The following is a 24,573-nucleotide window of genomic DNA, read 5'->3' as shown; positions in this document are numbered from 1 at the left end:
CTATGGAGGAGACCCCATCCTCCGGTTCCCGTTATCCTTCCCTTTTTAAAAAACAACTAAGATAAGCACATGAACACTGAGAAGAGACAGACAGCCATTCCCTCTAGAAGCCTAATACTACGGGCTCTGCATCTTCGAAAAGAATAGAATAGTTGTAATAGATCTGAACCTTATTTTTCTCATTTAGACCTTCAACCATAATTTATATATTGATCATGCCCTTTTCTCTTCAATTTGCTATTGACTTGCTATTTAAGGCTCATGACTGAAATTGATTATTGATTATCTACAGAGCTGACTATGTCCTTAGACATCATCTGCCTTGATCTCTTTCCTGGTTTTACAGGAAATAACCGTTTTTTTTAAGGTAGTTGTTATGACAACCAAACAAATCTAAAGCTCTTATAGATTGGAAACCATGGGATCCCTGTAAACTTACATTTTTTTTGTTTTTAATGTTACCTGTATTAGCAACAATCCTAATGACTAATTAGCTTCTTAGAACAATATTCAACTTAAAATGAGTTGTATTAAAAATAGAAGAGTTTGCTTTGGTCCATGGTTTTTTTTATCTGAAGTTGTTCAATAAATAGAATAAAAATAAATTAAGGTTTTATAACTTGAATGCCATTAAAACAAGATTGGATCCAAATTTAATAGAATTTAGAATCATACCCATAATGATGTTCCTATTTAATCCATAATGCAGTACTGTACGTAGCATCTTGAAAGGTAGTCACAATAAAAACTGCATTCCATGAACTAAATTTTGAAGATGATACCGTCATTATCTGTCAACCATCATCTCTAAAATAGGAGAACTATGCATTTTTCTCCAGAGCTTTGAAGGATACATAGAACAGATCCTCATTGTTATCGCTTACTACTTCTTTCATCCATTAATTGATTCTTTCGCATAGATCTCTTTAAATATTTGGGTCTTCTCATAAATATGGAAAAACAGAGAATCTTTGATAAAGTAATTAAGGCACTACTTTTTGTAGAGTTGCATTGGAAGCTAGAGTTCTCAGGGCAAATATATATGTTACGTTAACAACCAACAGCTGCCTTTTTTTAAGGCTGAGGAGCACAAGCCTACATACCATTAAATCACGGAAAAGTGGGGAAAATAAATGCTGCAATTAAATCATTTCAGGGATAAAAAGCATCTCCATGTAGGGAGAGGGAAATCAATTGCCCAAAGACATTCTATCCTTGGGTACAATAATGGCTATTATTTAGCAAGATTATCTATTATCTATACCAAGAACCAAATATTTGGTTAGAATCTGCCAGGTTTAAACCACAAAGTCTGACAGCTTTCACATCTCTAAGGTTTTGATTTATTTTTGCCTACTACTACCACCAATATTTTAATGTAATTTATTCTGCAGGAAAACCTATCAAGAGGTTGGTTTATTTTCATCACATAAAATAGTCTCTAGGTAATTTTTAAAAACACTTTTCAAGTACAGTACTATACCTGTCAACCTTGATAATGGAAATATGAGGGGCACAATTCAATAAATCTTCAGTGAAAACAACAGGGAATAGAAAGATCTCCTGGGCCAGAAAAGTGATAATGTTTTATCATTCTTTGGCACTAGGTTTGCAACAATTCTGTAGCTTCAGGCAGGCCATCCAGCAGATCTATTAAAATCAAAGGTTTCCAGTAGGTAAAGGTTTACCACACTACACCACAAGACTATAGGACTTCAGGCAACAGATGAAAATTATACTTTATGGAATCTCCAAACCTGCAGGCTAGTTCATATTTCTAATAACATATCTGCCACATTTTAAAAGGTTTGAGAGTTTCAGTTAAAAAAAAACATTTATCAGGAAAAAAAAGATACACAAATTGTTTATAACTCTTTGATATCTTTTTCTACTGTATACTGTCCACATTATCAGTTTACATTCATCCCAATATGCTGATTGTCTGATTGAATTATAGAAAGCTCATTTCCTAGAGAACAGCTCCTTTTTCTTTTCTGTCTAGGGTTACAGTCCACTGTGTGAAGTATCAATTGGTTTTTCACCACTGTTTTAGAAGCACATTTGACTATAACCTCTGCTCATTCTGTCACAGATTCTTTCTGTGTGTGCAGATGGAATGCTGTACAAACTGGCCCTCATCAAGATTCTGATGAAGATGGGAGAGGGGAGTGAATCCCCAAATGCCATGAATTTCACTAGAATCTTTAATTAGAAGCAACCTAATTTCCCCTCATAAATGACCTAATCTTTTCCCCACCCTAATCTCCTTGATTTTTAACCCTGATTCTTTTTCTTGATAAAAATATGACATTCTGCCCTTTGCTTTTACTTCCTTTTTTGAGTATGGCAAGGAGGACAGGTTTTGTATGGCAAGTTTTGTTGTGAGTATATAATAACATATATACATACATACTTACTTACTCACATACATACATTCATACATACATACATATATACATACATACATACATACATACATACATACATACATACATACATACATACATACATACATATATCAATAATGCATCCTATATTGCTAGTATCCCAATTTGTGCCTTGAATATATGGTCAACCAGGTCACAGAATTTCCAACGTATGGGACCTGAAACCCATCATATCTGAACACTGTGCTGATGACACTATATTATTCATCTACCACTATAGTTTCCTCGATACTTTTAAATTTAAAATTAATATTATCTAGAAGTGAAAAATGTCACCAAGGAGGCTAAGGTTCACTTCTCCTTCAAAAGGCTAATGTAGAAAAAGTTTTTTAAATCAATTTTCCTTAAATTGTCCATGTACAGAGGAAAAAAATGTGAGATTTTACAAATATGTTCAAGGGCTTATATAACACTTACCATTTTTAGAAGTCAGAGCGAAAAATGTGATGCTTATGCACTCCTGAACACAGAACAACTGACATCTAAACAAACAACAATTGAGAAAGGAAATATTGACGTATCGCATAATTGAAAAAATAAATAAATCAAAATGTTTCAATGTACACTTGAAAATTAGAATTAAATGCTGTTAGCGAAAAATGTGGATTGGTAAAGCAATCACCCTTTTCCAACAAGATTGGTATTTTATTTTAAAATCATGCTTAATAATTCAATCTATGTGACATAAAAAAAAGACTTTTTTTGCAGCAAGGTTGTTATGAACAGTTATTTGAATTTTGACTTAAGGAAAAAAACAGTCCTGGGGTCATAAGAGGCTTCTTAGAAATTTTTATTTTCAGCCTTTGTTTCCCATATTCCCCAACATAAAAAAGCTCATATTAGTTGTGTGATTGAAAATATGGTGAGTAGAAAGCACCCTGGATATCAGCACTGTTTATTCTACTATTTGATAACCTGTTCTTTAGAACTGTTCTTTTAGCTTGTGTGTTTGACAGTCATCTTACAATAGTAACCTTTTTAATATACCAGCAGCAAGCACCAAAAGAAATGTTTTGAGGCATTCGACATAGTGCCTATCTTTTAATTTTAGTACGGGAGAAAAAAGCAAAGCAAAATGTAAAGCATCACATAAAATACTTCCTCTGAATTCTCCAGTCTGTAGAAAATATAGCTTCATCTTGACACTAAATCAAATTAAATGAAGTAGTTTGCTTAAAGCAAATTAAATGTAATGCTCCTGCACATATGCATATAAAGCTGTGGTTCTTTAAATGGAAAGAAATTTTTTGGGAACTAAGTGAATTCTGCTCCTATTTATCTAATTACAGTTTGTTTCATAGATACTTTTCTCTGATTAGTTCTTTTCCTTAAAATGAAGTTTGCGGGCAACTATTATCTAAAGAATATTACTAAAGAAGTGGAACAGATAAATGAAGTAGGTCATGTGACAGGGTTTGGTTTTTTTAAAAAAAACATTGTGCATTCTTATATTTTATATCATCATCACCATCATCATCATCAACAACAACATAATCATTCATCATCATTTATCCATTGTCTATCCCCTGCAGGATGAAGGCTTCTTCCATGTTTCCAACAAAAACAGCCTTGAGCTATCTTTTCCCATATTTTATATATGTTCTATTTAATCAATAGAAATGTTTTACCTTCATTCATTATGAATGGACAAGTACATGGCTAAAATAGCCTGACTTCATCACGAAGATAGATTGTATTTCCCCTCTTTTTCCCTTTGTGTTTTTTATTGGGGAGGTTAGTTCCTTGAGTTGCTGTGCCCAGAACTGCATGATATTTTTTTGATACAACAGGAGAAAACATTAATTGTGACCATCTAATTAAATGTATCTAATAATATGATATAAGCATAAAAGTATTTTAGCTTTTTCCTGATGCCAGCTGATACTGATACTCTAAAAGCCAAATCCTTGATCCAGACCAAGTTGTGCCCTCCTGCTGTGAACTTTCATCATACATAGTCAGTATATTATCGTCAATACCTTTCTTAAATTGGTTTTCATCCTCCTAATTTGTGAAAGTATCTTAATTGATTGGATAGAATTGTTTGTAATTACTGTCTGTTGGGATAGTAAATTAGGATGAAATCAAATTAAGCAAATATTTAATAGGAAGACTGAATCTCTAGCTCTCTTCCATCACATTAAATCAGTCCTTTTCAAGCAATGGCTCCCAGATGATACACCATCATTCCCACCATTATGCAAACTCTTAATAATTATGGGGACTGTACAACAGCTAGGAAGATTTAGATAGGAGAGATTGGTATAATTTCTGCTTACCAGCTATTCATCTGTAACTGCCCCTTGAATAGGATAACTTAACTAAATCTAAAATTAAGCTGCTGCTTCTATGACCATATTCAGCATGGAAGCCATCATATAGCCAGCTCCACTGTTTCCTTTTCTGGTGGCAGCAATAATCCTGGTTGGTTTTTTTATATCTTTCTTTCAATTATGAATTTTCAACTTAGAAATGTTGGTGGTCTTGAATACTATCCCACTGTTGTTTGTGGAATACTGAACCAGTGTTCTAAATTTAAGGTCAAATTATCAAATATTAATAACAAATACCCAATTGAATCATATGCTCTGAATAAATCTATAATTATTTTTCCTCTTTGTTCCATGCTAATAAGAAGACTGTGATGCAGAGTTTGTGTGTTTGTATTTCTCATTTGATTTAACATTGGAACCTTGCTCTGAAAATAGTTTCATAGTTCATCCGTGAGAAAAGGTTATGACATTTTTGTTGATGTAGTGAGTTGTTTTATTTCAGTTCCTGCCTACATTGCATTCTAAATAGGACCCTCTGAGCTGTGGGGTTTCTAGAACACTGCATGAGGCTCTGTAATGTATGAGTGTAGGTGTGTATGATGCAGTGCCCACTGTATTATCCTCCCCCTCCCCCCAAGAACTCAACAGGCAGGCTGGAAGGCTGTTTTTGACAGATGTCTCTCGACTGTAATGAAAGAGCTTATGCAAAATTATCTCCAGTCAGTATTAAGTATGGGAGGCACCCAGTACTTTGAAAGGTGAGAGAAATGAGTGTGTCATTCCCATGCTTGCCATCTCAGTTTGATAACCTGATTACTGAACAAGTAAATAAATTTCACATTTACTTGCATTTATATTTAACAGTAGGGTGCTGTCAGAAACTTGAGTAGCCCTGCTGCAAGCAAGATATAGGATATTAGGCTGACTATTAGGCTAGCTGTCAGGAATGCATCGATGAGTTGCAATGAGCCACAACATGACCAGATTTCCCCCCTCTATTTTTAATGTATGATTCCCAAAAACCAGCCATAGCATCTAATCCTCCCAGATGACAAATGTATTAGAAGCATCCATAATAGTATTTAAAGCCATGCATATACCCATCACACTTTTAGTTCTTACAATAAATATTGTTATGGAGGGATAAACAATAAATGGAAAGTCAAGGAGATTGAAGATATGATATGAGACAAAGAAAACATAGCTAAAACTGGTATAAACCAATAGCATAGAAATAGCAATGACGTAAACTTATGATGGGGCGCAGGAGTTCATGGCTTCCATGACAGCCATGGGCTTGACCCAGGTAATTGGGGGCCCAACCCACTCAGCGGGTCACATGCTCGACCTCGTATTTCTCTCGGAGCAGTGGACTTGTGATCTTGGTCTGAGGGGTAATGAGATCATACCCCTGTCGTGGTCAGACCACTGCCTACTGAGGCTTGACTTTCGGAGGCCAAACCCCCACTGTAGGGAGGAGGAACCGACCAGGTGGTTCCACCCCAGGCGACTTATGGACCCCTTGAGGTTCCAGACGGAGCTTGGGGTTATTCCTGATACTCTCGCCCACAGTCTGGTGGAGACTCTGGTTGCTGCCTGGCATTCGGCAGCATCGGAGACCCTTGACTGGATTGCGCCACTACGGCCCCTCCGAGGCAGCGGATCCCGGAGGCCTCCTTGGTTCACCGAGGAGCTCCGGGAGAGGAAGCGCCGGAGGAGACGCCTAGAGCACCTATGGAGGTCCGATAAATCCGATTCGAACCGAGCACTCTTAACAACTTGCACCAAGGAGTACATCAGGGCACTTAGGACAGCAAAAAGAACGTATATTGCCACCTTGGTTGCGTCCGCTGAGTCCCGCCCAGCCGCCCTGTTTAGGATAACCCGCTCCCTCCTAAATAGGAGGGATATGGGGGACCCCCTGCAGGGTAGGGCTGAGGATTATGTCCAGTTCTTAGCGGACAAAGTTGCTCGGTTTCGGTCGGATTTGGACTCCAACTTTGCAGATCCAGCCGAGGCACAGGAGGATAATCTGGTAGACCATCGCTGGGTTGAGTTTCAGGATGTTGCCCCTGGGGACGTGGACAAGGCCATGAGAGCTGTGAGTGCCTCCACCTGTGTACTGGACCCATGTCCCTTCTGGCTGGTTGCCAACAGCAGAGAGGTGACACAGGGCTGGATCCAGGCGGTTGTTACCGCCTCCCTTCGGGAGGGACTCTTCCCCTCCGCACTTAAAGCGGCGGTGGTGAGACCCCTCCTGAAGAAACCATCTTTGGATCCAGCCGTCCTTAACAATTATCGTCCAGTCTCCAACCTCCCCTTCGTAGGGAAGGTTGTTGAGAAGGTGGTGGCCTCCCAGCTTCAGCGGTCCTTGGAGGAAGCCAGTTACCTTGACCCATTCCAGTCCGGCTTCAGGCCTGGTTACAGCACAGAAACCGCTTTGGTCACATTGACCGATGATCTCTGGAGAGCCAGGGATGGAGGCCATGCCTCCATTCTGGTTCTCCTTGACCTCTCGGCGGCTTTCGATACCATCGACCATGGTATCCTTCTGCGACGACTGCGGAAGGTGGGGGTGGGAGGCACTGTTTTGCAGTGGTTCTCCTCCTACCTCTCGGACAGGTCACAGTCGGTGTTAGTTGGGGGGCAGAGATCGACCCCTAGGCCCCTAACATATGGGGTGCCACAGGGTTCGGTCTTATCCCCCCTACTATTCAACATCTACATGAAACCGCTGGGCGAGATCATTCAGAGGCACGGGATAAGATACCACCAATACGCGGACGATACTCAGTTGTATCTGTCCGCCCCGTGCCAACTCAATGAAGCAGTAGACGTGATGAACCGGGGTCTTGAAGCCGTTAGGGAGTGGATGAGGGCTAACAAGCTTGTACTCAACCCGGATAAGACCGAGTGGCTGTTGTGTTTCCCTCCCAATAATTTGGCTAGTGTTCCATCACTCAGGCTGGGGGGCCAAATATTATACCCCTCAGACAGGGTTCGCAACTTGGGAGTCCTCCTGGACCCACAGCTGACTTTTGACCACCACCTGTCGGCTGTGACCAGGGGGGCATTTGCCCAGGTTCGCCTGGTGCACCAGTTGCGACCCTACCTGAACCGGGAGGCTCTCACAACAGTCACTCGTGCCCTTGTGACCTCTAGGCTGGAATACTGCAATGTGCTCTACATGGGGCTGCCCTTGAAGAGCATCCGGCGACTTCAGCTAGTCCAGAATGCGGCCGCGCGAGCGATTGTGGGTGCACCTTGGTTCACCCACATAACACCTATCCTCCGCGAGCTGCACTGGCTACCTGTTGATCTCCGGGTGCGCTTCAAGGTGCTACTTACCACCCATAAAGCCCTTCATGGTAGTGGGTCTGGGTACTTGAGAGACCGCCTCCTGCCAATTACCTCCTTGCGACCCATCAGATCACATAGATTAGGCCTACTCCGTATTCCATCTGCCAGTCAATGTCGACTGGCAACTACGCGGAGGAGAGCCTTTTCAGTAGTAGCTCCGACCCTTTGGAACGATCTCCCCGTGGAGATTCGTACGCTCACCAACCTCCAGACCTTCCGCACAGCCCTCAAGATCTGGCTATCCCGTCAGGCCTGGGGGTAAAGATTGTAATCCGTCCCCACCCGAATGATGAATGTTGTTTCTATATTTTAATTATGTACTGTGTTTATAGATTATTGTTTGTTTTCCCCTCCCTGTAAGTTGTAAGCCGCCCTGAGTCCCCTCAGGGAAAAGGGCGGCCTATAAATAAACTTTACAATTACAATTACAATTACATCACCCATAGTGCTTTATAGCACACTCTGAGCAGTTTACAATGTCAGCATATAATCCCCAACTAACAGATTTCCTCATTGAACTGACCTCGGAAGGATCGAAGACTGAATCAGGTTCAAACTCCTGATTGTGGATAGAGTTAGACTATAATACTGCACCACAACTATTCCGTTCACTATTTTTCTATCCTTGCTTTCAGATCAGACCAATACATCACACAGTGCTGTTTATTTCATTTATTTTAATTTCTCATTTTGATTTCATTAGCTCTACCAATCTTCTCCCTCTCATTCATTTTTTTCCCCTTCATAGAATTGTTCTGCAGTTCAGTTTTTTATTGAAGACATGGCTCTTCCCCCTTGGATTAGGATGGGAGTTAGACCAGCAAATATGGATTTGATGGATGTTATAACACTGGTAGGAAGTGTGACATTTCTTGTGTAGTGTGACATTACTGTTTTAACTTTTGTTTTATTACCTGTTGTGGGCTGCCTAAAATGATTGTGTATAAGATAAGCAAGCACTTAGTACTATAAATAAATACATTCTATTTAAATAACCACACTGACTCAACATATTTCTTTCATACTGGTCACTTATTTTTGCATTATATCCATGTTTATTATGCTAATATATTCACTCTTGACCGTATCTTTTTTTTTTACCCTTTCAGCACACAATAAAAAGATGAAAACAAGATAGATTGATGACATCAGCAAGTATTGCGAGTCCAATTGGCAAAAGAAAGCTGAGGTCTGTATTGGTTGGAAACATGCGGAAGAGTTCTTCATCCTGCAGGAGATAGGCAATGGCTATAATGATGATGATAATGATGATGAAACATATGAAATTTCATTTGGACTTTATGTGTGGATATAGCTGTATATATTTTCTGAACAATGCTAAGATAAATGTTTTTATTGTCATCATTTTTTATGGTTTCCCAGTCTAGCCTTACAGCCAAGGGAATTTCTAATTTACTTTTCTTTTTCTTCTCTTTCTTCTTCTTTTAGCCAGATTGTACTAATATACTAATTTAAAGAAAATGGATAATTTGTTATATGGTGAATTAGGGACTGTAGGCCTGCTGCCTATGGGAATCAATAAATATGTAGATAAAAACTTTAATGTTCCCAAGCTGTCATGTTTCACTATACTTTTAAAATAAAGTAGGAACATACAGTATATATTCCAAAGCCTAGACTATAACATTAGCTTTATTCCAAGAATGCTCCTGGAATATGCAGACTCCATAGGTAGCCCTGACTGAAGTTAGGAAAGCATAGTAGTAAAAACCCAAGGCTTTGTTTAAAAGTGTGACTCCCTGTCAAGGATATCTGGACAGCAAGAAGATAATGTGCTTGTTCTCTGGTAAAATTTTGTGTCATGCCATGCCAACCATAGCAACCATTTTGTAATAGCACCTACAACATGCAAATGCGCCCAGCTTGGCTGTCACATTGTCATTTCTTAAAAGATATAAAAACCATCTTGACAGCTTTCTTTTACACTTACTTTAGAGAAAATGACTGTAGCTCAGTTTTAGAGAGCAGACTTTGCATCAAAAGATCTCAGCTTCAATTTTTGTCATCTTTAGTTCTGAATAAGAAGCCCCGGAGAGCTGTTGCCAGTCAGCCCAACATAGCAGAAGGCAGCTTTCCTATGTGTTTAAATTGATTCTCTGAGTGATAAAATTTAGACAACTGTCCTTGAAACCTGAAGAAAAATCATATAAAGGAAGATGCTTATTAATACATTCAGATGACAATCTGAAAACAGATAACAGCAGTAATTCCCCCCCCCCCCCCGGTGCCCCCACCAATACTGCATGTAATACAGTATTTGGAATGACCTCAAGTTAAAAATTCAGTTGGGCAACATTGCAGAAAAATGTTCCATCAGTATTTACTACTTGAAAGTGTAGCAAACAACCAGGAATATACCGTATGTATTTCAAGACATGGATCAACCATTGGTAGCTAAGAATAACTTAAAGTAATACAATCTATTTTTTTAAAGAAAAGTTTTATTACTGTAGTAATTCTTCAATTTTAGCCAAAGTTCTTTGGAAAGAAGTACTAGAGAACAGGATTTACTTCTATGTAGGCCTATTCTGAGGAAATGCACTTCCTACCATATAAACAACATCATTTGTCCCATGACTGTTGGTGCACTATATTGCACCTTCAAGGTATTCAGATATGCCTTTTAAATGCCTCAGTAGTTGCAAGATGTTTATACCTTGTTTTTCTTTATTCCATATTATAGATACATGCAGTAAGATTAGATAAGATAGATGAGAGAGACAGACAGATAGACAGACATGGAGAGAGAGAGAGATAACAGATACTTGCTGATAATTTTCAGCATTTCAAAGGCTGAGAGAATTATTAAAATGTGCAGTGGCACTGAGCTGAAAGGATTCTCAGCTGGAAACAAGAGAATCCAGTCTTTTGCATTAGAGATGGGCAATTTTCATTCAGAACATTCAGTACATTCAGCCTAAGTTTTTTTTATGGTCCTCAGAGTTTTTCTCAACACCTGTTGTTGAAAGTCAGTAGTCACTGTTCTGAGGTACAAAATAAATCAAAATGAAAATTATAATCCTCTAACGTTTAGAATCAACACCAAAGATTTGGAAGATCTGGATTTCAAATTGTACCCCTCTATTCTACTATTCTATTCTAGTACTGGCTTGGTGCAATATGAGTCAATGGGTATTTCATAGTCATCTATTATGTAAATTACCATCAAAGTCTAAATTATGTTTCCTTTTTTTATAAGGACTGAAGGAGATAAATTGAAGGTAAGATTCAGTAAAAACGTTCTCAACTCCAGATTATTCTAAAAATGACAGTACATTATAATAGAGAAACACTGAACCCTCTTTGCTTACACAAATATATATAAAGCAAAATGTTTCATTACATTTTTTTACCCTGTTGGAGATATGGCATATTTTAGAGCCCGACATTGGATTCAGAACAGGAAGTTAAAATGTTAGAGTGAGTTAATAATATAGAAAAAGAAAAGATAACTTGACTTCATTTTAAAGGAAGATGTGATATTGATTCAAAGCAAAATAATTCTTCATTAGAATTATGTTTCCATACACTATCAATATTTTAGGTTATATGCCGGAAAGAATTCAACTACACAAACATTTGCTTCCATTTATAGAATATATTGCTTGGATAAAAATATTACTGAAGCTATTCCTTTGTGCTCAATGCATAAACAAGAGTTGGTGTTGACCTATAAAATTCTTTATCGTTGGATGCCTAGTTATCTAGAAGACAATTTTCTACCTGAATCAGTCCATTCAGTACATTTTCCTAGGGTGTTTTTGGTTCTATGCCATTTTTATAAAGATATAAAAGAGATGCTGCTTCTCTTTTGTTACTCCAGTTTTGGAATATTTTAGAATACTTTTCTCTTAGAATTAAGGTTTGATGTATTCCTTCTAACATTCTGGAAGCTACTGACGATGCTGGACCTTTTCTTGAATTTATTCAAAGTCTGCTATCGCCATCTTAAATTATTTGTCCTTTGAATTATCTAATTGATATGAACAATTGATTGAATTGTTTAAATAATTTTATTTAGCTTTGTTAGGATGTTATGTCTTATTGCTGTTAATATACCATATTTTTTGCACTATAAGACCCTCCGGAACGTAAGACGCACCTAGCTATTGGGAGGAAAACAAGAAAACAAAATCTGCCTCTGCCTCCCAGAATCCATCCATCCGGTATTCATCTGATTAGCATCATTGCAGCAAACAGCCTGGTCAGCTTCAGCACGTTATTGCAGTCCCAGCACATGGCTCGTCACTGCCCACCGGTCAACTTAGCTGAGCTGCTGCCGCTGCCAGGGAACTCTGGAGCAACTGATTGGCAGTTGGCTCGGCCTCCCGAAATACCGATCAGCTGTTCTAGGCGGCAGATAACAATCCCTGCACCTGGAACAGCTGATTAGCGGTATTCCAGGAGGCGAAGCCAACTGCCAATCAGCTGTTTGGCAGCGAAGGCTGCAGCTTTCCCCAGCAGCAGCAAGCAGTGAATGCCACTGCCACACCAACCCCTCTCCCCACCACAATATTTGCTATATAAGACGCACAGACATTTTCACCCATTTTTTTGGGGGGGGGGGAGTACGTCTTATAGTACAAAAAATATGGTAAGTCTCCATAAATTTTATTTCATTAGATGTTGGCTGTGAACACTTTGGATGTTGACATTTTTGTGTTATTTCAGCAGAATGAGAACAAAACTAATTAATAAAGAAGCAGCTAGTGAAAGCATACAAAGGTTACAATCTTGTTCTTGAAATAACAAATTTCCTAGTTACTATTTCTGCAATTTTCTTAGCACTAAGAAGATATAAAAGTTCATGAATGACTTAGTTCCCATACTTTTATATATCCAAACAAATCTCTATTTGAAAGGGAACACATTTTAAGAATTAAGAGTTCCAAACAAATGTATCACAATATGGTATACACAGTGTAACAGAGAATATAGAAAAATATAGTCTTGTGTAAAGAGACTGGCTATATACTTCCTACAAAACAGTCCATTTTTTAAAGAAGTCTGCTTTACCGTATTTTTAGAGTATAAGACACACCTTTTTTCCTCAAAAAAGACGCTGAAAATCTGGGTGCGTCTTATATATCAAGTACAGCATTTTGTGCCTCCCGAAGCCCCGCCCCTTCACCAAAATGGCTGTGCATACCCTTATGGAGACTTTCAGAGCTCCTGGGGGCTGGGGGGGCAGAAATAAGCAAAAATGGGCCTTTTTTGCCTCCCCCAGCAGCACTCTATAAGCCTCCATAAGGCTATGCATGCAATTTTTTTGACAAAAAACGGACCTGTTTTCGCAAAAAACGGACCTGTTTTCGCAAAAAACGGGCCGTTTTCTGCTCATTTTGCCCCCCACCTTCCTAGGAGCACTCTGCAAGCCCCCTAAATCTATTCATGCCTTTTTTTAAAAAAAAGGGGAGTTTGCAGAATGCAAAAACTTTTTTTCCCTTTTGGAAAGCTCTTTAACTGATTGATGAGAATTACATTGATCAAGTGCTGTGCCAGCAGAAACAAAGTTAGTTGCTGCAGATTGTCAGCTATTTCCTTATCCAGCACATGGATAAATACACTTGGAAACATCTACCTACCTACTCTCCCTCCTTCCCTACTGTATCCCCCCTCTCTATCCCTCTATCTACCTACATACCCTTTCTCCCTCCCTCCCTCCCTCCTGTATTTCTCTATCTCTATTTCTCTCTCTCTATCCCTTTATCTACCTACCTAACTACTCTCTCTCTCTCTCTCTCCCTCACTACCTACTGTATTTCTCTCTCTTTCTCTCCCTCTCTCTACCTACCTACTTTTTAAAATGTTCCTCTTCAAAACCCTGGTGCGTCTTATACTCTGGTGTGTCTTACACTCCGAAAAATACGGTATTCAGGAAAAATACTAACATGATTTTGAATAAACTCTTTGCTCAGTTTTCTTACTTCAGTAATTACAATAGTTATATAGAAATGCCCTTGCAATACTGTGTTGAATATAGCTATTCCTCATCCTAGATTTGAAGTTGCTTTTTAACTGATAAGATTTACTACATTTATCTCCAAACATGTAAACCAAAGTACCACATTTGCTGGTGATCAGCTCTTGAAAGGTGCTTTCAACAGAGCTGCCCTATTGTACATTCTGGCAACAATTAAAATTGTTTCAATATAATCTGTGATTGTCAGTGGCAAACTTAAATCACTTGCAGGAAGAACTTGCTAGCTCAGAATGATTTTTTCTTGAAGCTAGGCTAGCCTCATTATAAAAGGGTTATTTATTTATTCATTTACATATTAACTGTTTTTCCTGATTTTTGAAAAGAAACCATTTGATACCATATCCAGGAATGCTGAATTGCCATATTATTATTATTTAGTTAGAGAAACTAGCTTAGTGACATGCAATCTGGGAAACTAGAAAAGTTGGCATGTGCTTCTTATATGTAAAATAAAAATATCTGATTATGTCAGGTGGTTACACTTCATTAACTGTTTATAAATAATGGTGCTTAAATTGGTTTCCAGATGTATCGGAAATTGTCTAGGTTTTTTTTCCTATCCTAAATTATTACCTCTTTCCATTACAACATACACATTGTAACTGGGAAAAAACATCTAAAGAAGTGGAACAAAAGATGTATATTCACAAGACAACTGCCAATGCATGTTTTCAACTGTCTGGATAGGTCTTGAAGATAAAATGGAAGTTCTGTTTTCTTTCTGAGGTATTTCTTTAGGCCAGAAGGACAAATCATGCGGGTTTAAAGAGAAGTGCTGTTTGCTTTCTCTCTGGCTATCAGGAAGAACCTACATACTAAACATTGAATATGGTTTAATTGGAAATCAGTGTTTTTCAACATAATCCATTATATATTCAAGACAGGTTATCATTCAGAATGTTTCTCTGAATATTCCATCTAACCATTGGGAACACAAATTAGGAGAAAATGTAAGAGTTACTTCCAATAGCTAGAAACTGAAATTAACTTCAGAATAGTTTTGCTTTGTGCTGTTTTAAACTATTCCAGTTTTTCTTTGGAAGCAAGAGATATATACCAAATAGTTCCAACTTTGGTATCCACAGCTTTTGCGGCAATATAGGATTTAATAGAAATCTCTCCTCTATATGAATCATGCAATTTCTCAAATATTTTAAGTAGTTTAGTTCAAAAAGAAAATACAAAGATTTATTAAAATTGTTTTTTGTCAGTGGTGTATGAATCACAAGATGTTCATCACTCTTGTCAAACCCTGTCATTATGATTCACAAGAACTACACAAGCATTTCATGAATCATACTTTCTTTAATTTAGATATATACATTGGTCCCCATGCTTTCCCTCTTTCTGGAAGTACCAAAAGTTCATGCTGTTGGACATTGGCAGCAAAACTGAATTCCTTGGATACTGAAGTGGCTAGAGTGTGCAAATCCACTGGCAAAACATTGCTGCAGGAATCAAGGATGTGATTTATGACATCATTATTCTCTTCCTTAGAAAGAGTACATGTAGAATAAACCAGATATCCTCCAGGTCGTAACGCTTTAATTGCAGATCTGTTAAATAAAAAAAGCAAAAAATAGTAAATATATTCTATTAAATTGGATTCATCAGCATAGATATTTACACTTGGAGTCCTCAGCTGCCAGAAAAATGTGCATACGTATGTAGATTAAGCTTAACATTTCAGTAATGGCATGTGATTATTATTGCTCAGCCAATCCATACAATAGAATCCATTACTAAAATGTTGGAAGGTTATACTACATTTTGCCCATAGGAGATAACTAGCTCATTCTGTTTCAAAATTTGACAAAATGTTAAACTAACATTTAGAGAAAATAATAACTAAGAGAAAAGGGACAAAATGCATCAACCTGTCATTGGTTTACTGAACTAGCTATAAGGAACTGGATAGCCTACTAATCCTGGTTTACAAAAAATACCTGAGCCTTGCACCACACTAACTGAAAACTAAACGTACAATGAGATCCACTTATAAATAACAGAAGTTTAAGAATATAGGATTCTTAAATTACAGAAATCAACTGGACATTTATTTCAGAGCAGCTATCAAATACACAGCAGTCACTAAGGTATTACCTTATCATATTATCTGGGTTCGTGTTACTTCTCAGTAAGTGGATAATGAGTTCTCTAAGTTGTTGCTGATTATGGGCAGGTTGCATGTTTGGCCTGTTCCTTCTGGAAAGGGGAAAGATGGGGAATTGCTCCCTAGATTCAGGAAATTACAAATACCTTGTTATGGGAGGGACCACTATTAAAATAAAGAAGTTTCATATCATTCTGAAGAGGCCCTCCTTGGAGTCAGAGGTACTGAACAATGGCTTGGCCTCCATACTTCCCCCTTGTTGAAACAATAGATTGGAATCAATTAGAGTGCCCTGGATGGAGTAGGTATCTTAGACCTTGGTCAGGGTTCAAGCCTGGCTATAGGACAGTGATATCAAGATTTGGTGTGTGTGTGTGTGTGTGTGTGTGTGTGTATGTGTGTGTGAGAGAGAGAAAGAGAGAGAGATGGTGAGAGAGAGGGGGGGAGAGAGAGAGACTGACAGACAGAGATTATTCAGTGGGTTAAATGGTAACTGTAATATATTGCAACCCCAGGTCACACTGGAGATGCTATCAAAGTATCATCCTGGTGTGTGAAGATGTTTAATGTCTGTATATGTAACACTGTGTGGGAATATCCTTGAAAGACAGGAAGAATAGCAGCTAGGGCAATGGTTAGATAAGAGACATCTCAACTCACTGAAGGAACAGAGGTATGGGAAACATGTTAGAAAGGGCCCTTCCTAGCTCCTTAGAAAGTAAAGACGAGGGGAGATAGATGTATTTTCAGACTTGCAAGACTTTAACTTTACAATAAAGGCAGTTAATATTCAGGGAACTGTTTTGTCATCTGGATTATTCTGAAGGACAGAATGTCTTAATCATACCAAAATTGCTCTTATTTCTAATATATAAAGCACTTTATAGCTTGACACTAAATTACCTCCAGGATTGAATCTTTCCTTTGAGTTGGCATGGCCAATTTGGTTTTACCAGGAGAAACAGGATGAACAGTTTCATTTCTGGGACATCAGAGTCCAGATATAAGAGCTTTTTTGTGATGGAGCCAGTTCTCTGGAATAGCTTCCTATTAACTAGTTCTAACATTATCCAGAATCAGTTAAAAATAACTTTTCTGGAGAGCAATTTTCAAAGGTTGATCAGAAGTATTGTGTTTTAATTACTATTTTGTATTGTATTTCTTTATTGTTTATGATTACATTAATTTTCTTATTTTTGAGCAGCAGTCTCTGGATAAAATTCTGAATAATAAATTAAAGAATAAAATGGTGTTGCAAATTTTAATTAATTTTAACTGGTAAAAAGCTGTACTTTGAAGAGGAAGAACTATATAATTATCACTTCAAATTTTTAGCAATTGTAAAACACTCAAAGACATTCACAGCTTTCCACCAAACACTGTTTACTGCAAAATGCCAAAAAGCAAATACAGTTTTGTGATTGGCTGCCCTATTGCACTTAGACAGTTTAAGCTTTGGGTCACCTGTTCACACTTAAGTGTAAAAGGATGCAGGTATACATCAGAAAAGAGAAATGATATAGCAATCCATGTTACAAACTTCACTCTCTCAACCCACTGCTTGAGAGTAATTACATGTTTTGCATTCTACTAGAATGGCCAAGATTAACTCTGTCATTAATTTATCTACTTTCCATATTAAAAAAGAAAAAAAATCAGGGCAGATAGTTAGGACAGTGTGTCATATTTCAATGCTGCCATCTTGTGTTCATTAGCAGAAACTATTTTCTGAGACTGCAGAGATGGATCTGATCAGCAGGGAAAAAAATCTGCTCCAAACCATTTAAACCACAAAAATAGCATTGACATTCTTCCCTACATTCCTTCTTTATAAAAGAGGAATTCTGTTTCCCCCTTCCTAGTTTTATTGATCAACGTGGCACATTCACATCATAATAATTTGATTTCAATTTCTTATGGCAACGGCCCGCTACTCTTTCCTTACAAATTCATTGGAAGATGCAAGAAACTCTATCTGTAACCACAACATACAATTTATCATGGGGCTGAGCAGTACTGAGCCAATGCAAATGAAGCCCCAGAAAGCTTTGCCTATATATCAGGGGTTCTCAAACTTGGCAACTTTAAGACTCGTGGACTTCAACTCCCAGAATTCTCCAGCCAACAGAACTGGCTGGAGAATTCTGGGAGTTGAAGTATAAGTATAATCTTTATTGTCATTGTACTTAAATACAACGAAATTCGTTTTAACCTCACTGGTGCAAAATTATAACAGAAACGAAAAAAGAAAAAGAAAAAAAATAGTGTGTGCATGGAGTGATTGTGGTTATATTTAAAAGTATCACAGTCTTAAGTCTACAAGTCTTAAAGTTGCCAAGTTCGCAGACCTCTGCCCTATATCAAGTTTCCAGCATTTGTTTCTCTAATATCATAGGCATACGTTTTTCCTCAGTTCCCATCAGTTCCTCCAGACTGATGGTAACTTCTCTTTAACATTGAGCGTTCCTTCAATTATGGAGAGTCTTATACAAAGACTTTTGAAACTTTTTACAATTTATAGTCATAACTACATGTAGATGCAGCTGCTGGAAGATTTGCAGACATTCCAAGAGTAATTTCTTAGAAGGCCTTGATAGAGCCTTGCCATTTTTAAAACTGCTTTGCCTGGCATTCTAATAAAGAACCATCGACAAATGCTGTGCTACAATCTCTATGGGCTCGGCCAAGCCAGGCTTCAAGGCAGTACAATAGAATTCAGGTTAAAGTGCAATGGTAACTTATTAAAGGATAATGTTGCTTCTACATAGCATTATATACCTTTTGTTACACAATCGCTAGCAGAAGAATATTAGTTATTAGATAGCTAGAGCAAAATCTCTGGGCCTTGAATGCCAAAAGTCAAGCAAATTAAAATATAAGCTGTCTAAGTAAAATTGATTAGAGACTAAGTTTTAAAAAATTCAACTTCAAATTGTACAGCACAATTAGACATTTTTAAATGGTAACTGAAAAAGGTGTGTTTTTCAGTTACCATTTAACCCGGGAAGTTCCACAATGTAAAATTCAGAGTTTCAAAAAGGATGCAATTTTTTTCCAACGGAAGTCTCTATTGGATCAGAAGGATCAATTTTTAAAAACAATTGTTGATTGAGGGGAAACCAGTTGAAAATGCTGTAATTGTTTTCAGGTGATTCACAGATTTTTATAGCAATGGGATCAACATTGTAACTGAAAGATCCTGAGAGCTAATATAAATGTCGTTTGTCAATTTTAGATGTTTACTTTGCTTTTTCTTATGTCATTATACCTTCAGTTTACCCAAAAGAGAAAAGTATGAGAGCTTTGTAGTATATTATATAACAATGAAATATATCGATAAGTGAAATGTCCAGCAAACATTGAATTCCAGAAACACATTCATTCTCTAACCTGAATCTACTTATTTGTTTCTGTCTTCTGGAAGTACTCAGGACACAATTGGTTGAATAATTGAGAGTAAATAGTAAGAGTGCATCAACATGTGACAAGTAATGGCATAGAATGTGTTTGAAACAAAGAATGCAAAAACACATTTTACTTGTATTTTAACATGGGTCCAAAAAAACCATATCAAAATCCTAAAAAAACTTGTATTTTTTAATCTTAATACATCATAACATTTCCATTGTGTGATTTATGACATTGTGGGGCAGGTTAAGATAATTTTCATCCGCTCTAAATCCTAAACTTGGAGCTCTCTAGTAAATTTTGTGTGCAATTTTAGCTAGGAAGCTAATGTTAGTATTTTTTTCCCCTGCATTTCAAGATTAAACTCTGAAATATGCTCTTGGTGAATTTCATTTGCATAATGGTAGTGTAGCAAAGCTTCCTAGTTGCACTCTTCTACTGCATCCTAGAGGAAAATTGTATGAAATTATACAGGAGAATGGAAAATGATTTTGTAATCAAGGGCTGACATGTGGATATTTTAAAGGTTTTTGGCCTCTGAAGTACACAGGTACAGAAAGTCACCAGAGGAAGAAAGTGAAAATTAGCCACTGCTGTATTGTCACTTAGCTAGGTACTATTTTATCAAGCTCCAATTTCTTTTCTTTTTTTCAAGAAAACAGGGTCCAATTTGATTAAATATGCTTAGGGGAATTGGGCAATTTCAGCTTGCTAGTATTTTTTTCTGCCAACAAGATTCTTGTTGTCAAAAATGTTCCATTTTAGAGACATAATTTAGAATGATTTATACAAATTTGCAAAAATTTCACTGAATGATGTATGTTTCCTACAGACAGAAGTCCACAAATTGGATTCTATATGTCAAATACTGGAAAAAGAAAACTGAAGGAGGTCAATGTTTTTAAATGTGATTGATTTCTCCAAAGGAAATGGTGACATGATGCATTACTGCAATAAGACACTCATATTTTGGTTATAAATCACAGGCTTCCTTTTTTGGTAGGAAGTTACTTTCTCCTAAGACAAAGGAGTAGGAAAACACAAACCTCCCAACCCTTTTTGTGATGCTGTTAGGACAGATTTCCATAAAAAGCTCTACTTCCTTGAAAATAAACTATTTTATTCCTCTCTCAATTATACTGACATTGAGTATGTATGAGCAATAGCTGGAGATAAGGTACAATAAATTACTGAAGAAGAAAAAAAAGAGAAAACCCCTTGCTTATTAATCTCCTTGCTAGCAATATATATTAATATTTCACCTAGATTAGTAAAACACAATAAAATATAAATGTTTAAAAGATCTATTTTCAAATACCAATGTGTAGGCCATCTAACCATTGAAGCACAGTATCGTTTATATTAAAAAAAATCAGATACTGGACTGGTATCCAGTTTACAGCCTGATCACTATATGATCTATAATTTGACTTAGGACCCTGCAGTCACAGAGGGGAGGATATTATACCCCATTTATACAGAGAGTTTTGGCAGATGCCACGTGAGATGTGAAATCTATAGTAAACTTGAGTGTTGTTCTTTCAAAATTTTGAATATTCTTAACAGGTTTAAAAGGTATGGATAATATTTAGACCAAACTCACGGTCAATGGGCTGGATGTGTCACACACTGGCCACACCCATGCCCAGTTTAGCAAAGGGGAGAAAAGTTCCAATACATCATGGGACACCATTGTGACTCTATGAGTTTGACACCCCTGATTTAGACTATATATTGCAGAATACAGAGATGGTTAGCAATGACCAATGAATGTTTTGCAAAAGTTCTGTGCTAATTAAGTAAAAATAGGCCTACTTTGTAAAATTAAGATGGATTTCTATGCAAACCTGCCTGAAAAGAAAGGCAGCTCTTAAACAATACCCATCGATCCTCTTTGCATAAAATAAATGATTCTGCCTGGCCTGCTGACTCCTCTATACACACCAATAACACACAGGATGGCCCTGTCTTTCAACTTTTTTAATAAAAAGAAGGACTAGGGGAAACATGATAGCAGTGTTCCAATATCTCAGGGGTTGCCACGAAGAAGAGGGAGTCAAACTATTCTCCAAGGCACCTGAGGGTTGAACAAGAAGCAATGGGTGGAAATTAATCAAGGAGAGAAGCTATTTAGAACTGAGGATAAATTTCCTGACAGTTAGAACAATTAATCAGTGGACAGCTTGCCTCCAGAAGTTGTGAATGCTCCAACACTGGAAGTCTTTAAGATGTTGGATAGCCGTTTGTCTGAAATGGTACAAGGTTTCCTGCCTAGGCAGGAGGTTGGACAAGAAGATCTCCAAGGTCCCTTCCAATTCTGCTATTGAATCGTATTGTAACTGCAATGTTGGCATTGCAGTATGGGCAGGTAAGGTTTTTTGGGGGGGAGGGGGGAAGACTTTTATCTAGGAGCCATGGTGGTGCAGTGGTTAGAGTGCAGTATTGCATACTAGTTCAGCTCACTGCCAGGAATTTGATCCCCACCAGCTCAAGGTTGACTCAGCCTTCATCCTTCCGTGATCAGTAAAATGAGGACCCAGATTGTTGAGGGCAATATGTTGACTCTGTCAATTGCTTAGAGAGGGCTGTAGAGCACTATGACGTGGTATGTAAGTCTGAGTGCTTTTGCTATCACCTTACTAATTTCTAAGTGTATCTCACTGCTCTGTTTCCCAACAAGTGTTGCCATGGAGAAGTAGAAAAAAATGGCAACAGAGACAATGATTTTAGAAAGACCTTGTTTCTATGGATCTATCTCAGAAAAGGTAATTAGTAGTTAACCTTTCAATATCAGTTCACATAAATGAATAGAGTAAGCTACTTTAATCTAAATCAACTCTATGCTTGCTTAAGCTAAATTTAACATCTAGCAGTCTAGGTCAATGTATCCTTTTTCTCACTTCTCTTGCATAGCTGATTCACTGCCCCTCTCTTGTCCGTCAAGCTTGTTATGTGAAGAGGACAATAGTGCTGGACCCCAAAAAAGTGAATTTGTTAAAAACTATGGTTGAAAATGTTCCAACGAATAAAAGAAATCAAGTCAAAGGAGTGGTACAAAATTTTGTACATGTGTGTCTATGTTTTGCCAAGGATTGCAATCTACTCCAAAAAGTAATCAGAGCAAGAGTGGAAAAAAGAAACTTTAATCACTGGCTTTTATATGTGGTGCCTTCTAGTCAGTGTTGATTCTTTGCAACTGCCTGTACAAGCCCCTGCAATTATTTATTTATTTAGCAAAATTGGCTTACCATTGCAGTACCTTCTTCCTAGGCCTGAGAGAGAGCGACGTCTCCCCCCAGTTGGCTTTGTGCCTGAACTGGGACTAGAAGTCAATTCCCTGATTTTGAGCCTGGTGCTTTAACCACTACACCAAACTGGCTACCTTAATTAATAATTATATATTTTAATTAACTAATATGCATAAAATAATTCAATAATATTAATCTTTATAATTTGGTGGACTCTTTGAAGAGATTAAGGAAACATCGTCCAAGGCTCCTGAGAAATTACACCTGTGGTCTATCATTTTCACTGCCCCAAGGTGTTTGTTCCTATTGAATTGTCCTTGTTTTGAATTCTATTCTGATATGTATCTAAACTTTTTTCCAGTAAAGTGTTTAAAAATCTAACAGTTATGTAACAACTGGGCAACCTTCAGCGATGGTATGACTTTCACTGGCTGTTCTTTAGAGACAAGGGATTAGTTTATATAAAACTAACATACATGCTGTTGGACTTTATAACATGGCTAATAATTTGAACCAAAGACAGAAAAATAATAATCTTTATTTGATAAATTAAGTTGTAATCAGGATTCAGACGATAGCTAAAAAGAACTCTGGCTGGCTTAAATAGAAATGGGAAGTGAAATTTTGAATCTTATACTTAAGATAGGGATAAAGAATTTTCCAATTAGGATGGGGAAGAGAATAGAGACTAAGTAAAACAACTGACTCTTTATATACGAAGTTTATAAATAATAATTAGCTTTGTACATACTGTACATTTTAAAATATGTCTCCAAGAGACTTCCCATTACATAACACTATGAGGAAAAAGAAAATTATAGTAACAATAATGTGCATTCTCCATGTATCTCTGTGTCCGTGTGTGTACTTCTCTGCTAGAGAATGTAATTTGTTATGATTCATTTTGATTTGCTTATGGATTACAACCCCTCAATAAACTAGCCTCTAAGTGAAGTAAAACACCCACATTAAATCACCAATTTGGCCTGAGGTGGAAATATATAACTGGGCTTTATCTTATATTTATAACTTCTCAACTTGAATTGGTAACAGCTTTATCTTAAACAGAACCAGAGAGAAAACTGAGTCCTGAGACAACCTCTTTCCTTTTGTTAAACTGACTGAATTGACTTGCACAGATAGGAATGTGCCTCACATTTCTAATCCTTGCAGGCCATTCAGAAAAAAATATTGTGGTTGACAATATTGAAGGCTGATGAGATTAAGACAAGGAAGATTGTGTTGCCACTATTAAGTTCCATCACAGAATATCCATGAGTGGCCAGCACTGCTTCCACCTCATGCCAATGTCTAAATCCACATTGTCTACCGGATGGTACTAGACTTTTAATTCCCTGACAGTATTGCTCACTAATGAGAATTGTAATACAATACACAGAAAAAGAAGTAGGTTAGGGACAAAGGCTGCCATAGATCCTTCTTACAGGTATTCAATTTATGGGACTAGAATTTATCTCCAGCAATGCAATCATAAAGTGCAACTGTATTGCTTAGCGACTATAATCCTTGAAATCCCAGTTGTCACAAAATCCCACAATCGCATGATTATGAAGCAAGGAAACTTCCCGCTGACCCCACAAAAAAAAAATCAGTGTGGAAGTCAGCAGGAAGTTGTAAATCTCAGGGATACAGGCATATAAGGGGCTGCTGCCAAATGGGAACCTAGGCGAAGGTTATACAAGAGGAAGGTCAGAGAAGG

General features: G+C 37.4%; 1 protein-coding gene across 3 annotated transcripts in view; it reads right to left on the bottom strand.

Moving 5' to 3' along the window:
* Positions 1 to 24,573, bottom strand: part of NSUN3 (NOP2/Sun RNA methyltransferase 3) — a 42,397-nt gene that overhangs the window by 8,348 nt on the left and 9,476 nt on the right. The window contains exons 6-9 of one of the 3 annotated variants that reach the window (XR_015697485.1): positions 15,442 to 15,640; positions 10,032 to 10,232; positions 2,865 to 2,929; positions 1,484 to 1,650 (exon numbers count right to left, since the gene is read on the bottom strand). Coding sequence is in view for 1 of the 3 variants with exons in the window: in XM_014059186.2 (XP_013914661.2) it covers positions 15,379 to 15,640 (262 nt within the window). In the remaining 2 variants the exon portion in view is untranslated. Of the gene's footprint in view, positions 1 to 1,483; positions 1,651 to 2,864; positions 2,930 to 9,143; positions 9,309 to 10,031; positions 10,233 to 15,369; positions 15,641 to 24,573 lie in introns of those variants that run through there. The other 2 variants (XR_015697486.1, XM_014059186.2) reach the window with 2 other exon arrangements.

The sequence above is a fragment of the Thamnophis sirtalis genome, unplaced genomic scaffold (assembly GCF_051295495.1).
Source record: "Thamnophis sirtalis isolate CommonGarterSnake01/CBP01778 unplaced genomic scaffold, rThaSir2_p1.2 scaffold_8, whole genome shotgun sequence".
Lineage (NCBI taxonomy): Eukaryota > Metazoa > Chordata > Lepidosauria > Squamata > Natricidae > Thamnophis > Thamnophis sirtalis.
The sequence above is the reverse complement of the archived record's forward strand: the minus strand, read 5'-3'. Positions and strand labels throughout refer to the sequence as shown.